The 15,867-nt window shown below is 40.7% G+C and overlaps 1 protein-coding gene across 1 annotated transcript in view; it reads left to right on the top strand.

Moving 5' to 3' along the window:
• The window catches only part of SLC1A7 (solute carrier family 1 member 7), a 48,693-nt gene extending 32,826 nt beyond the window's left edge, over positions 1-15,867 (top strand). The window contains exons 8-11 of the mRNA XM_054638365.2: positions 5,128-5,322; positions 8,402-8,536; positions 12,335-12,434; positions 14,522-15,867. Of these exons, the coding sequence (XP_054494340.1) occupies positions 5,128-5,322; positions 8,402-8,536; positions 12,335-12,434; positions 14,522-14,758 (667 nt within the window). The 3' untranslated portion in view covers positions 14,759-15,867. The remainder of the gene's footprint in view (positions 1-5,127; positions 5,323-8,401; positions 8,537-12,334; positions 12,435-14,521) is intronic.

Genomic DNA, 15,867 nt, shown 5'->3' with positions numbered 1-15,867 from the left:
CTGTGCAAGGAATAATCACTTACAGGCCCAGAGAGGGTGTATTGGGAACAGAGCTCTGGCACCACTGGCAGCTCAGTCTGCCCCAGAACCACCAGTGGGACTCACAGCAGATTTAGTATCTTTATTGGCAGCAGCTAAAGTACCACCAAATTTAAGGTGAGTCCTGAGGGAAGGCTCTGAACATACGGATTTGGGCCTTGGACATTGTTGGATCTAGCTGTTTGTCCCTCCTTAAGAATGTGTATATTTTGCAAATCCAACACAGGCCCAACCTGGTTTCCAATGTTTTTTTGCTCAAATCACAGTGTCTTTTCTAGAGATAGCTGAACTTTTCACCTTCATTACACTGAAAGGAATGGATACTGCACATAACTGAGCTGTTGCCAAAAGAACATGCACAAATAACTGGGGCTGGACAGGAGAGCTGCCTCTCCTGACAGTCAACACATCTGTATTTGGTTAAATAAGGCTTGCCACAGGGGCATTATATAATACTTGTCATGTGGGTATTGGATTTTCAGATCATCCTAGAGGAGAACAAAGAGTTGACTTTAAGAATACTCATGTGTTTCTTGGAGATGTTTCTGTGTTGGTTCAGGTCTACATCTAAAGATAGAAAGAAAACCACGAGTCAGTGTGCTGATACTCATTGCAGCTACTTTGCACCTGGGGAAAGCTTGTTTTTACAGCTTTTTACAAGAAGCAAAACCAATACCATTTACAAAGCCCAAGAATGTAACACAGGAGAACCTGAAAGCCACTAAGCAGCCATCTGCTGGCAAGGATTTTACTGCATCTCAACATTATTTCTGCCTGTTTCCCTTTAGTGAAAGGTTCTGTACCCCATTCTCAGTCCCCTTATGCCTCTCCAGAAACCCCAACCACTGGAATATTTTGGTTTGCACCAATACCAGTGCAGAGGCAGGGGCAGAAAAGCAGAACTTTTTCCTTGGGTGCATCCTTTAGGGCACAAATGAATGTGCACAGCTCCTCTTTCCTGCACCACTGTGAGGTGCACAGCCCGTGCTGCCCCTGCCCACCCTGCTCTGGCTGCACATTAGGGGATTTCTGACTCTGCTTTCCTCCCCTCTCACTGCCCCCATCTTGTCACCTCTTACCACACTGAAAAGGCAGAATTTGGCCAGCAGGCAAAATTCATCTTGATTTTAGCTTTCCTTTTCCAATGGCAAGAGGGAATTTTGTTTTTCTAGGTCATCTTTCCATATCATTAATGAATTAAAGCAGCATCTTTTCAGTGGTACATCCCATCAAAAGAAGCAATTTTCATCTTCTCTGAAGACAAATTATAAACCATGAGTTTTTCAAGGGTTTTGCTGCTTATGAAACACTAAGATCTTGGCTATTGCACAGTGTAAATTAAAGGCAGATTTACAAAGGGGAGATGAGATCAGTTTGCGGATTTTTTGGAGCAAATATCAAAATGCATTTGAATGATAAGATAAACAGAGCAGGCTGAACAGCTGTTCTTCCACAGTGACTGGCTGTCTTTGTAGCTCTCACTAGTAAGAGCTTGGCCTGGGCCACCATTAGCTTATGCTCAGTCTCTGCAGCTGCAGCATTTTATCCTAAAATTGAGATAAGACTCTGAAAATGTATTTTTAATTGTTAGAGTTAATGCTGGCAGAAGATACTTCTCAGCTGAAAGCTTTGGGTCAGTTTTTAAAAGATTTAACAGATTAAGATCAGTGCTTTAGAGTATTTTTTTTTTTCTTTTAATAAATATTAAATGTCAGGCTTTAATGTTACTGCTCCACTGTTTAACACTAGATAAAAGTAGCTTTCAAGAAAACAAACTTCACTGAGTTTAACTAGAAAGACAAACTAGACAAATTATTTGATAAAGTCTTTAATAATATTGAAATTATATATTAATATTACTCCAAAATTACAGTAGGACCTTTTTTTTTTCCCTTTGCTTCCTGAGAGCTACCAATAGCCAAAGCCTTAAATAAGACATATTTTTCTGGGGTGTGCCAGATGATACAATATGAGTAAAAATGGAACATCATTGGACAACCTCTTCTAGGATGTTCCACACAACTTTTGTCAGCTGTACTCAGGAAAAGTTCATTTCTATGAAACAGGTGCTGAAAGGGTGACAGGGATGTAAAGAAGCAATCTCCTAAGTGAGAGGTTCAAAAAACTGATTGGGTCAATCCAGGCTGAGAGAGGACAAAGCTGGTTTTTAACATGATTATCATGTGTTGCAGCAGCTGATTGTGCAAGGAGAAATATAGAAAGCACATAAAAGCAAATTTAGTGAAAATTGAGAAGACTACCTCTAGATCATAAAATTAAATTTTTCATCTGAGCAGAGAGTTCTGGAGAGTCTTTCAGCAGGAATAGGTAGGACACACATCCTACTAACTCTAAGATGCAGCGTCATAAATTTGAGTGAGACAATGCAGTAGTTGCCTGTCTAAGAAAGTAAAAGAATCTGGAAATTTGTTTTCTTGCAATATCTTGCATGTTTTTCATCATCATTGCATTTACATTCTGACCATTTTCTTTATTACTGTAATATTTAACGAACAACAAATCCAATGTGTTATGTACCTTAGAAATTTTACTTCAGGCAGCATAAAATTCAAATGAAAGACATCTAACTGTGAGACAGTGAACAAGTTTAAAAGTTGAATTCTTGCAAAAACAGTGTCATAAAATCTGCTTACAACAATGGAAATAGATATAGATTTTCCTGGTTGTGCCATTGGTCTTATGAGGTTGTTTTGCACAGTATTTTACACATATCCACCAAATTTTACACATATCAACCAAATTCACACATATCAAATTAATCAGCTAAAATTTGCACATTTGACAGCTCAGCTCTCTGCCCTCAGAACAGGCAGACACTCAGGTTTAATATTCTGGTATGTCAGAGTGTGGGCAGGGTGGCAAGGACTTGTAAGATTACCTTTTTGTCCTCATTTCCACCCAAAGAAATGAGACAGGCTTTTGTTACAGAAAAGCCAAATGGCTGAGGGAAGACTGTCTTTAAAAACAAGTCACTCTCCAAAACTGAGTAGCTGCAGAAAAGGGAGACAATGAGTTAAGTAATTTTTTCTTGGTGAAGCCTCTAGTCAGAACATCTTGAAATGCTCCTGAGTCTGCTCCTGGTTGCAGCTACTCCCAGGCCTTCAGTTCTACATGATTTGTGAGCCACAGCCTCTTCTTTGATGAACGTTTTGTGGTAAACAAGAGGCAGAGGAGTTCAGTCATTCACAAATGACCATGTGAAAAATGACAGGTACGCTCAAGAGAGAAATGACATCTCATGAGCAGCTTGGGGATTATGGGGTCATGCTTTGCTGTGTTTGTTTTTCAAAGTAAATATTGATTAAACACTAGGACTGCCTGAATTAAAAAGTTTACTATACCCCAATTACAGGAGGTAATCAGATTTCCATTGCTTTCTTGCCTTTCCAGCATATTTACATACTTAGAGAAAGACTTTGGTCTGGATTTTCAGGCAGTGACTGCCAGTTTGTACTACATAATTCAGCAGTTAGACTTCATAAAGTTATAGAAAACAGAGCTATTATACTGAAAACATAGCCTTGTCTTTTCTCTTTTATGTTTCTATGGCAGGAAGTTACTTTTCCTTTCCAAACACGGTTCCTTTCCTCGAACAGCTTGCACAAATATGAAATGACAACTCCTACTCATGCAAACATTTTGCTTAGGCATTCCTGCAAACGTGGGGTTGTGATTTCAGAGTTTTTGGAATCCTTCCGTGCTTTTATAGGACAATTGTAACAACTGAGGAAGAATTTGCAGATGCAATGTGTTATCATCAATTGAGAACAGCTAATGGTCATTATAAGATTTAGGTATTGGAGCCACTGTGATGTGAGGGTCACTACACACGGTGACAGAGCAATCTGAACTGCCAAAGCAGGGGGAACACACCTGGATTTCCTGGCTCAGGGCATGAAAATCACAGCACAACAGGACACTGAAGATCTCAGTGTCACTATATCATATTCCCCCAATTGCCATCTTTTTTAAGAGGTAACTTTGGAATAATTTTGTAGAATTTTGCTATATTACATCTATTTAAATAGTCAGCAGTTCAGATAGTGAGCAGTGTATTAAAGTTGGTATAATAACAAGGAAAATATTTTGTGATTTGTGTATTTTTCCAGTGGTGTTACTTATTTTCCATACAAACTAATGTGCCATAAAAAATACCCCATCACTTACTTGAATGCAGTCTCATTACTCATGACATCAGTGAATGAGACACCACATGGTAAAATGCAGAATGTTACCAAAAGGCTGATAAAATATACAAATGAATATATTTCAGTGTATTAGTATTTAAAAATGTGTGCCTTTTATTAAAAATGAGAAAATATATGACCATACAGTGTTTTGTTAATTGTCTCAATTAATGAAAACAAAAATCAGAAATATTTTTTAGGGTACCAAGCTCAATTTAAAATGAATACCTATCAAATGTTCTTATATCATTCCATTCTATTCCACACACATCTTATTTACATGTGTACACATTATTATATGACCTGCAGTTATGTGGTTGTTATATGGTCAGACAAGGGATGAGGGCAGATCTGTCCCAGGGAAAAAATGGGATTTTATATTCTTAAACACAGACATTTTGTCTGCAACTTTTATTTTCAGCCTGCTGTTGATAAGATCTTTGTCTAATCCTTGCAGAAATAAAAAATTGTTTACACGTGAGGTAGGCCTGGAAGGAAACATTTTTAGAAACCATGAGTGTAAAACAGTTTTCAGAGATTTTAGTACTAAGCCGCACAGGATGTTGCTCCCTTTCTTTGCATTTGCGTGTACAACACTGCCTCTGTGGGAATTCTGTCCATTTCTTTCTGAAACGGGGAAAGAGAGAAAACTATTTCTAACTTTGGGAAGCAAAATTAGCACTAACTCCAACATTTACAGGTGTAACTGTCTTTATCCTCCATCACGCAAAGGAGTGAGTTACCTGGCAAGGGAGCCCTGGGCAGAGCAAGGAGCGAGAAGCTCGGATGGTCCTGTGAAACTTCCCCTGCCAGGACAAGGTTTGCTACAATTGCCCAGAAACAAAACTAACCCAGTGTGTTCTCCTGTGCTGTTGTGCAGCTCAGCCACTCTGCCTATCACTTTCAAGTGCTTGCTGGAGAACAACCACGTGGACAGGAGGATCGCGCGCTTCGTGCTGCCCGTGGGAGCCACCATCAACATGGACGGGACGGCGCTCTACGAGGCCGTGGCCGCCATCTTCATCGCCCAGGTCAACAACTACGAGCTGGACTTTGGGCAGATCATCACCATAAGGTACACACCCAAATTCCACATGCTGGGGTTTGCCTGTCTGCACAGAGTCATGGAATCAGCTGAGTTGGAAGGGACCCATCAGGGCCATCATTTTATTGAGTCTGAGGCACTGCTCTGGCTTGTAGCAAGAACAAAACTCATCTCTGCTGTTATCACAGATGCATCCCTCATGGAAGGGTTGTTCCAAGTAACACAGAGATCAGGGACTGCTCACAGAGAAATTGGAGCGGTCCTGTTCAATAAGATGCTTGTGGACACCAGGAAACGTGCTTCTGTTTGAGGATAAATGTCTAATTTTTGCTTTTAGGCAACCCACTGATCACTTCTAGGGACATTTTATTATTATTGGTGTTTAGAACACTATTTTTAACTTCACTACTGTTTTCAATTTAAAGTCTGATTTGTGTCTTCAAGTGAAAGGAAAAGGTTAAAAAGTTGCAAAACTGGAAGTCTTATATCAAGTAACAGGGAATAGTGTGTGCTGGGAAACTCTTGCAGGATTAGGGGAAGGAGGACAGATGGTACCATCAGGGCAGGTTTTCACTAAGATGTTTTTAAATTGTCTTCTCTGCTGCTTGTTAAAGCAGAAGACTTCATAAACAACCATGCTCTCAGTGGGTAGAGAGTGTTATAGCTGTGTACTCCATCCTTGAAAGGTCTGTAATGGATCCAAAAGACTGTAAGATCCAGCTGAACAATTACTGCCAGAATAACTCCAGTGACTGCCAAAGAATTCCTCAGGGACTGAAACCTGCAGGTTTCCAGCAGGGAACAAATGATTATAAAAACATTCCTCATAGTCAGAGCTTTGTGCAATATATTTGAGATCTGCTTAACTACCCACCCACTGACCTCACCACTGCCCCATTTACACTGCTGGGCCTTGCCCATCTTCTGCTGGGCCTGAAAACCTTCATGACAAGACGAGGAGAGTCCTGAAACCAACCCCAGATGACAGCTGAGGTTTGCTAATGGGCTTCTGGCAAGACCTGGTTGGACTACAAAAAGAAGAAATAAATTGTGCCCATATGAGCTCTTGCTTCAGCCTTACACTCTCTTTGAAAACTGTTGGAATGAGCCTGTGCTAAAATTTAAGTCTTTTGTGATTTGGAATTTTGAGATTTTTTTTTTTTAGCATGTGATGCTAAAACACGGCAGAGCATGAACAGATATTACACACACTTTGAAGTAAAGAACAGTAATTTTAAAAATGAAGAAGAAGGATGATAGTAAATGGAAAGAATGTAAGCTCTAACTTTTCTTAGCAGAACTTCCTTTTTTCTCTTTTACCCCCCACATTAAGTGCTAATATATAAGGACCAGACAGAAGTAAAACAGTAGACTGAAAATACAAGCAAAGATTGGGGAAAATCCAAGAAGAGAAGAAAAATAAAAAGATGCACGAATGAGGAAGTTTAACAGGAAATCATGGTGGATTCAGTACCATCAATGATGTAATCAAATTCTAACAGTATTCTGTAGGCCAAACCTACCCTAGATCTTGATACATTAGGACCTGGAGATTTAAAATTCAAATAATTCTGAATGCCAGGATATTTTTGCCAGAGGAAAAAATATCAGTCTACTTTGCTCATAGTTTGTAAAATCCAAGTTAACAGTTTCTATCAATGCAAACGTTGACATAGCAGAGAAAGACAGTAAAGATTTCCATCAACTGATCATCTTACAGAAAGAAACATCTCCATTAAAGTGGAGATGGAATGGAATAGCAGATGAGCTTGCTTGTAAAATCTTAGTTAAATATTCCTGGTTTTACTCCCAAATAAGACTTGCGACTCTGTGGCCTGATGTAAGAGGCAGAAGCAGTCCTGATGAAACAGCCATTTCATAGCACAAACTGGAAAGGCTTTTAATGTTAATTATAGTTATTTCTTACCCAGCTACTGAACTTCTGTCCCTTCCTATCTATCCTCTATTACAATGTTATTAGGATACTACACAAGTTAACTTTTGCAAAATTTAATTTTACGTCTTGCCCCTTCCCTATCACACCCACATGCTAAAGTTTTTTTTTTTTATTAAAAAAAAAAGGGCTCTAGGTAGAAATACTGCTGCTGCTGTACTGGTACACTGTACAGCTGTAAGCAAGGGACTGGATATCCCTGTGTTTCAGTTTCCATATGGGTGAATACACTTATCCTCATTTTCCATAGTAGGTTAATGAGACTTAACTGCTTGCCAAAAGCTCTGACATTCTAGACTGATGAATGCAGAGGATTATCAGTGTAAATGCTTTCTGTCATCCTTTTACAACTGTCAACATTTGTTCTTTGTCTCTCTGCTGGATGGCCTAGCTCTTGGAAGTCACTAGTTTGGTGGAAACGAATACATCCAGTCACTTTTGCTCCTGGAAAAAGGAATTAAATTCCTCTCTTAAAAATAACATTATGACAAAAAAAGTTAAACCTGCCAGGTCTACTCTTGCCCTGGTCCCCCACTCATTTCTACTTGCCTGGCTGAAAAAATTGTATGAAGGTCAAGTAAAAATACTTTGCAGAAACTGAACATGTACAGTCACATTCAGGCTTGCTTCATATTTAGATCCAAGTATGCAAAGCCATGTGCTGGGCAAGGGCTTCACCCTGGCCCAGCCTCTTTACCCTTGGCGCAGCCCTTGGGACGGATTGACAGAAAAGGCCCCAGGCAGGGCCAGCCGAGGATTTGCCCGTGGTGACCCAGAGGTGTCTGCTGGGAGCTGGGCTGCCAAGGACAACAGCCACGAGTGGGGCTGGCAGGCTCCTGGCACACAGCTCTGGGTGCTGTCATCACCCAGGAGAAGCTGGCAGAACTCAGCCCACAGCCTGGCTGGCCCCTCTGCTCTGCACCTTTGATACTGGGAGAGAACAGAACTGCCCCAGCAGCGCCAAGGCTGCAAAGGCTGAGGGTGAGAACTTAGCCCTGGGCAGACACTTTGGCCTGTCCTTGCTGTCTCACCTGGATTCTGCCAGGTGAGACAAAACACTGGCACTTCCATGCAGTGCCTTGTGTAAGAGCATGGTTTAGAAACGTGTGGTTTCTTCCACAAAGTAAAGCTCATTCCCTTCTTTCCTTGTTCAAGTATCACAGCAACAGCTGCCAGCATAGGGGCTGCAGGCATCCCACAAGCTGGCCTGGTGACAATGGTCATTGTTCTCACCTCAGTGGGGCTCCCAACAGATGACATCACATTGATTATTGCCGTCGACTGGGCACTGTAAGTAACACCATTTTTATATATATATATACACATTTGTATATATAAATGTGTATATATATAATTTTTATATAATATAAATGTGTGTGGGTGTGTATGTATATATACATATATATATAAGAGGCAAAGGAAGTTATTCTGTAATTTAAAATGGTATTATTGTAGCCTTAGATTAAAAACTCTGCTGATGTGGACATTGTATTGAAAAAGATAGACAAATGAGGGAGTCTAGATGAGTCTTGGAAATTTGTCTTGCACAGAAAGGCTGAAGAAATGGAGTCCATTTAGACTAAAACCAGAGCTGAAAAGATCACCATAGCAGCTTTTTGCATAGATAAGATTGTCCAGAAGAGCACATTGATCAATCTTCACGTTCACAGGGAGGGAGGATAAAGAAGTAGAACAAAGTACCTACCTCAACTCAGATTCCAAAAGAACTTAAGAACTGCTTTTATCTAGGACAGTCAGGCAGTGGAAGTGGCTGCACGTAGCCAGGCTGGATGATAATCTTCAAGACAAGTTTGAAGGTTGAGCCAGACAAATGTGCTTAAGGGACAACTCTGGATCTTTCCTTGGGCAAGGATAAGGGGCCAACATTCCTAGGAAACATGGTTTGCCTTCACTCTACTTATCAGCCCACTGACATTTCAGGGCCATCATCTCAGAGCAGTGAAGCACTCTGCAAGAGGCCTGAGCCACTGCTCAGGACAGCAGGTACCACTGGCGCCGCTGCAGCCATGACAAGAGCCATGCAGCGCGGTGATGGTGAGGGCTGTGGATGGCTCCTGCTGCTGCAGCCCCAGCACAACCAGCCTGAGTGCTGCCACCAGCAATGTCTGCCTTTCACCACGGCTCCTGATGCAATTCTGTGCTCTCTGATTTCAGTGTTAAATAGGCAGCACCTGCTTGCAGCCCCCAGTTTTGCAAGTGCAGCCACTCTCTACAGAGGGCACTTTGCTGCATCCCCAATCAGGGGGCATTTAAAGCACAGCCAGGGGCTCAAACTTAACACAGTCAGGATGAAAGGGATTTGTGTCACCCATGAGAAGAGTCACTCTAAAAATTCATATGGAGTGTAACTAGCATATGCATACACAAGGAAACATCCAGATTGTTTCTATTTAAGCTATATAAAATATATCTCCTTTAATATTGGGAGTTTCATTACATCAGGGTCCTGGGTAAATTGTGTTACAAGTCCATTCTGTTATATATCCTATTTTATTCAACTTTTAGCCACTTTTTTTTTTTTGTATTAAGAATTGTGAGAAAAAATATATTCTGTTCAGTCTAATAGAATATTATTATTATTAGCATTAAGAGAAGTCATGAATCTTGTATTGTATGAATATTTTAAGACTGTATTACAAAAGCCTTTTCCCTCTATATTGCTCAGTTTTTGCCCAGCTCTTGCAACATCAACATTTCATTGTTTTTCCAGTAAGCCTTCCAGTGTACATGGGAATTATTCTTCTTTTTGTCTTACACAACTTTTCAAAACAACAGAGAAAAGACTTTTCAGGCTATAGCTCCAGATGGTATTAAAAAGTGAGTAAGGAATAGACCCAATTTTCTGTCTTTTGCAGATGACCTTTCAAACAAAAAGCATATTTCTGTATTTCGGCACTTGGTGGTTTCAAGAGCCTGCAGATGCAAAGTGTCAACATGGTTGACACGATGAATATTTTCAGTATTAGTTTTTGGAAGTACTGGAGTATGAAGAATGCTTAAAGAAGGCTGGTTAGATGATCTCACGAGACTGAAATACCCATTACAATGCACTGCAGGTATTACAACTCTCTTAGGTAGCCATAATGTGTATGTGACCTTCATACCTTTAGCTAGTGCTTAGAGACATAAAGAAGACAACCAAAATGTTCCCTAGCTCATTTATCAAACACAAGGTAAAAGTTTTACATCTTTAATAATATCAATTACAGCTTAAATACCAGTGACTCACATGTTTGCACTGAGAGAAATGCCACCAGCAGCAGGCTGGCCTCTCAGGGGAGAAATGCCAATGGCGTGTGTCATGATTCTCCTCATGCATAGTGCAGACCCCTCCATACACTCAGAATGGGGAACACAACGGTGCCAGGCAGTCCCTTTGCTTAAGAGTTTCAGTGTAGAGCACTGTTTCCTTGGAGAAATCCTGCCTTGAAAAGATGCTAATTAGAGCTCAAAAGGGAGCTCAAACTCTTGAGTTCTGCTCATACAGCTTCTTCTCTACCACAGGTGACTTGTGGCACAATCCAAAATTCACAACACTGAATATCTCTCCAAGAATCACTATTTGATAATCAAGAGGGAAAGAAGTCAATGTGTAACAGGAACTTTCATCAGTATGTGCTGTAACTGCTTTTTTTCCCTGTTTAACATGTTCTTGTGGAAATTTTCTTCAAGGCAAAACCCAAAATCAGAACAGCAGGAATTTAAAAAAATGGATTGAGCAAACAAGTGTAGGACTGGGTCCTGGAGTCAACAACTGTGTCTAGGTGTAGGCTGTGGAATATTATTGCTGAAGTTACTCACAGTTGTATGTACAATTTGGTAACTCCACACACAAATAAGCTTTCATGCAGGAATTTTCATGATAATTAAGCAGGCAAATGCATAAACATTTATATGCACTGAGTACCTGCTTAAAATATCTGAGAAAAAAAATCAGCACAGAGTTTCAATTCTTTTCTATATTAAGATACAGGATCAGAAATCTGGGCAGTGTTGATATTGGACCGTCACTGACTTTAAAAAGCCAAACATCTGGAGATTTCTGAACCTCCATTTTATAACCTACATTTATAAATTAAGTTCCTAATATGACAGAGTTTTCAGATGTATATGTTTTTCTTGGAAAAGACGTGACGTGTTTCAGACTTAGAAGCTATATCACCTATCTGAAATCTCATCAATTTTAACTACTGGGTTCCAGGATGATTCAAGTGTAACACCTGTCTTTGACAGCCAGTTGCTTTTGTCTATTTACAATCTGTATTTTAATAGATTTATTTTTTTAGACAGTGTGTAAAAGGTGTAAACAAACAGGGAAGAAATCCCATAAGTGAATAAATGAAAAACAGTTCAACTATATATACACAAAATACTGTCAAGCATACAAATTTAAATTGGAAAAGGTAACTGAAAATTAAGAGTCTTTAAGAACTACTGCATAGGCTGCATAAGAGCCAAAGTCACCACAGGTTTTACAGGAATAAACATTACTTAAATATGGTCAGTGGCTGCTTGGTTTGTGAGTGTAGTTATATAGCAATCTTCTGAATTATTTTGATTGTATCCTGCCCATTCTACCAATACAATAATCTTCTTAAGTAGCACTTTGGTTGCTAAGATTGTACCATGATCACTAATAAAAGGGACTGGTTATGCTGGCTGATCTCTGCTTTTATTGAATTCGGACATTTGCAGCACCAGTCTCCAAATCAGGCCATGTTGCTGGACCTTAACATACAAACTGGGACAGAAATGCAGGTGTGATGTGCAGTTCCACCTTTTCAGTGCTGAATCAGTTTGCATCTCTCGGGGGACACAGCTGCTCCACTTAGCTCAGTTACACAATCAAGTGTGTAGCAGCCCAGCACACCAAGCTCAGAAAAGGCTGGAGAACCCAAATTACCTGTTCAATAACTACAGGATGCCTGATACCAACCTTCTTAACATTTCCAAACATTTTAGCTCATAAACCCAGCAAAACTGGCCTTCAGGCATAATTACAGCTGATGGAGGCACAGGAATTTACCCAAAGAGCCAACACCTCACCATCACTGTTTCATTTTGCAGAGACAGGTTTAGAACAATGATCAATGTGCTGGGGGACGCGCTGGCTGCTGGGATCATGGCCCACATCTGCCGCAAGGAGTTTATCAAGGACGGCGACGAGGTAACCACACTGTGAGCCAGGGTGTGCCAGGGTGTGCTGTACTATGGCAAAGAACCTGTGAGCTCCCTCCCACTCCCACATTTGGCTCCTCCAGTTTATAAAGGATGTTTCAGAGAGGGGACAGAATTGGGCAGCTTAGCACATGGGGTGGAGGGATCTTTTTCCATGAGGTCATGTGAAAAGCCACTGGAGTTCAGAGCTTGCAAGGCAGCTGTGTCTGGCACACTGGGGATGGGAGCAGCAGAAGCAGCTGAGCTGTCCTGCAAATGCATGAGATGCTGGGACTGTGAGTCCCACACCCAGCACCCAGGTCCTGACTGGCCAGTAATTTGTGCTGCTAGAGGTGTGACCAGCAACAGAGCAGGGTGACATATGTCCCTGAGTACCTGTGTGGAAGGAGAGGTAAAGGTATCCATGAGTGTGTATATGTGTAATCAATGAGCTCACATCAAAAGCAACTACCCTGGGCATTGCAAGCTCCTGAGTCCGCATAATCTGAAGCCACCCTTGCAATCATTTTGTTTCCAGACTAGCACAAGCACATGACTCCATTCTAGACTTCATTCTCAGACATCTTCATGCTTTCTACATTTAATACAAGTCCTTCCTTAGAGTTTTGTTTTTTCCTCCTCTGTATCTTATTTCATACAGCACACATACCTCTGTATTCTGCCCCTGCCTCCTTCCACTCCTGTGCATTTCTCCTTCCCCTTTGGTATGCGTAATTCAGTCTTTCCTTGGAACAGCAACTCCTCATGTCCTTCCTTCAATCCTTGACAAAGGAGATTGCTAATTCCATGAGCCCACCAGATTTGGAGGAGCTAATCTCCAACCATTTTAGCTCATGGCAGACTCTCATTACCTTTCTTCAACAAAGACAGAACAGTAATGCAGGAACATTTCTTCACCGGGACTGATCTTCACAAGACAAGTTTCATTTCTGTGCATCATCTGTAGTATTCCACACAAATAGCAAAGTTTTGTTTCTATCATTATTTCTCTCATTCTACAATTTTGAGATCAATCCCATTCTCATGCCTTCCTGCAACATTCATTTAAAATTCCTGCTCTTTCAAGTAGTATGTAGACAGACAGGCAGGGTCCTCTGAGGTAATTAGCACCTGCAGTAATTACTGATGACAGGATTAGGCCTGACTACAGGGGCTACACATGCAGCTACCTACAAACCCCCTAAAACACAGCCTATGGGCAAGGGAGGTCATCCATTACAAAGCCACAAGTGTAGGCTGAGCTCCTGCGTAACACAGGCCTCCTGACATTTCACTGCTGCATTTAGAACTCAGTTAGAACTTAAGAAGAGATGTTGCAGTAATATGAAATCCCTCCTGAGGGATTATTTAGTCATCTGTGATGAGATTTTTCTTTGAATCATGCTCTGTAATGGTATTAAAATATACTGCTAGTCTGCCATACATTTTGGCTGCATAATTTGTGCAGTTAGTAATATATACCCAAAGGCCATATTTTCTCAGCTGCAAGCCCACCTCCTTTCTTTGCCAGTATTTACGTCTTACTTTCCCCATCAGAATCTGGCTTGATTTAAAGAACACTTCAATATTTAACTTATGAATCAGTTAATAAAATCCCCTTTATTTCTTTCAAAACAGAGCAAACTGAAGAGACAGGTGTTATTTTATTGGGTTAGAAGAAAGGCATAAGGCAACAACAAATGATTTGTTGGTCTATTTAATTGCACCCAAGAGCAAGCACTGCCCAGACATCAGCACACTGGCCATTGAGAGTCTTTACCTTTTGAAGTGAGCCCTGGAATTCTGGTCTCTATTTATCCTACTTGTATCATTTTACCAATGGCAAGCAGCTGTTACAAGTGTAAGTTCAATTAAGAGTTGTGACAGAATTTGCATTTTTACACAGACTCCTTTGCTTCATGCAGATGGCGCAAAGATGCTTTAGTGTACATGAGAAACAGCTTCTGGAAGTCCATGGGGGCTCTAGATAATCCTGGTGAATGTAAAGCAGCCCACAGGCTTTCCAAATAAAAATTCCCTTCCTGTTGTATACAGCAATCAGTGGCAGTATTCCAGATCTTAATGCTTTTCACATAGGTGCCATTGATCTGTGAAACTAAGCCTATTAACATCCATCAGATTGTGGCTTACCAGAGAAATGGCTGTGTGAAGACCATGACTGAATCTCGTGGACCAGAAACAGTGAAAGGGTTGCAGCACCATATACCCATACAAGTGGAGCAAGAAGAAACTCCAGTGGAGAATCACACTAAGAAATCCAACAGTAAAGACCACTGCACTATTGAAATAAATGAACTAGAAACAAATGTGTGACTGCTACACTCAGGGGTATCTCACACCCCAGTGACTGATACCCAATCTCTACCTCACAGCTGGAAGAAGGACTCTTTGCCTTGAACAGGAAAGCGTGGATTTATCGCCACCCTGCTTGTACTGGAGCTAGGAGACCAGCTGTGAACGTCAAGAAAGGCACACAGCTTGCAAGAGACATGGGCTTCTTTAGGTGGAGGACTTTACTACTGAAAAATTAACTAATGGACTGCTACTGTTTTATTCTGCACTCACTGACTTCAGTATGGTATTTGACACTCCTTTGGCTTCCTTTTTTTTAAGCTTTTTTTTATTTGACCCTTTTTGATTTTCTAACCAAAGCCTTTTTTTGTGAATCTCAGTAATTACCGACACTGTAGAATTTTTGCTATGTGAAAATGTTTCACCAAAATTGCTAAAGATTCTAGTTTCGTCTAATATTCACTAAATATAGAGTTGTGCTCAGTTTTAGAACAGCAATAAGACAATCACACTGATTTCCTGATCTCAAGGGGTTACATCTATTCCTAAATAACAGTGCAAGCACGGGGGAAGTGAAGTGTGCATCTGTGCAAGAAAGGGCATTAAGATGACTGTGATGGGCAGCCTTCAGAGACAGGCAGTCAAGTGTGATACCTAACACAAAGATTTCCTAGGTCACTGCAGAGCACAGTTTGCCTTCCAAGTGCCAGATTTATTAACCTTTTTTTAACCTAACTCTTCAGTAAAGTCAGTTCCATGCACTTGCAGTGGCAGAGGCAATGTGAGCTGTAATCCACAAGCACTGGTGCTAATGTTCCTCTCCTGTAACCTATAGGTTGTTCTACTGTAAATATGTATAAACTCAAAGCTCAAGCTCAAGAACTATGTGCTGTGTCCAAAGGGCAGACTGAACACTAACTGGGACCCGAGGATGCTGAGTTAAAATGGGGTTTTGGGAGGAGTTTGCTGTGGAAACTGTCCCATTATTTCTCATTATTCAGTTGACAGTTACTCCCTTTCCACTGTCTACTGAATCTTTCACTTACAGTAAAATCTGCCGCATATGTTTCCAATGTTTGTGATAGAGAACATTTTTAATAAACCTGCCATTTAAAAACAGGCTGTCTGTG

Source organism: Agelaius phoeniceus, chromosome 8, assembly GCF_051311805.1.
Source record: "Agelaius phoeniceus isolate bAgePho1 chromosome 8, bAgePho1.hap1, whole genome shotgun sequence".
Taxonomy (NCBI): domain Eukaryota; kingdom Metazoa; phylum Chordata; class Aves; order Passeriformes; family Icteridae; genus Agelaius; species Agelaius phoeniceus.
Note: the sequence above shows the minus strand (reverse complement) of the source record. Positions and strands in the feature narration are given on the sequence as shown.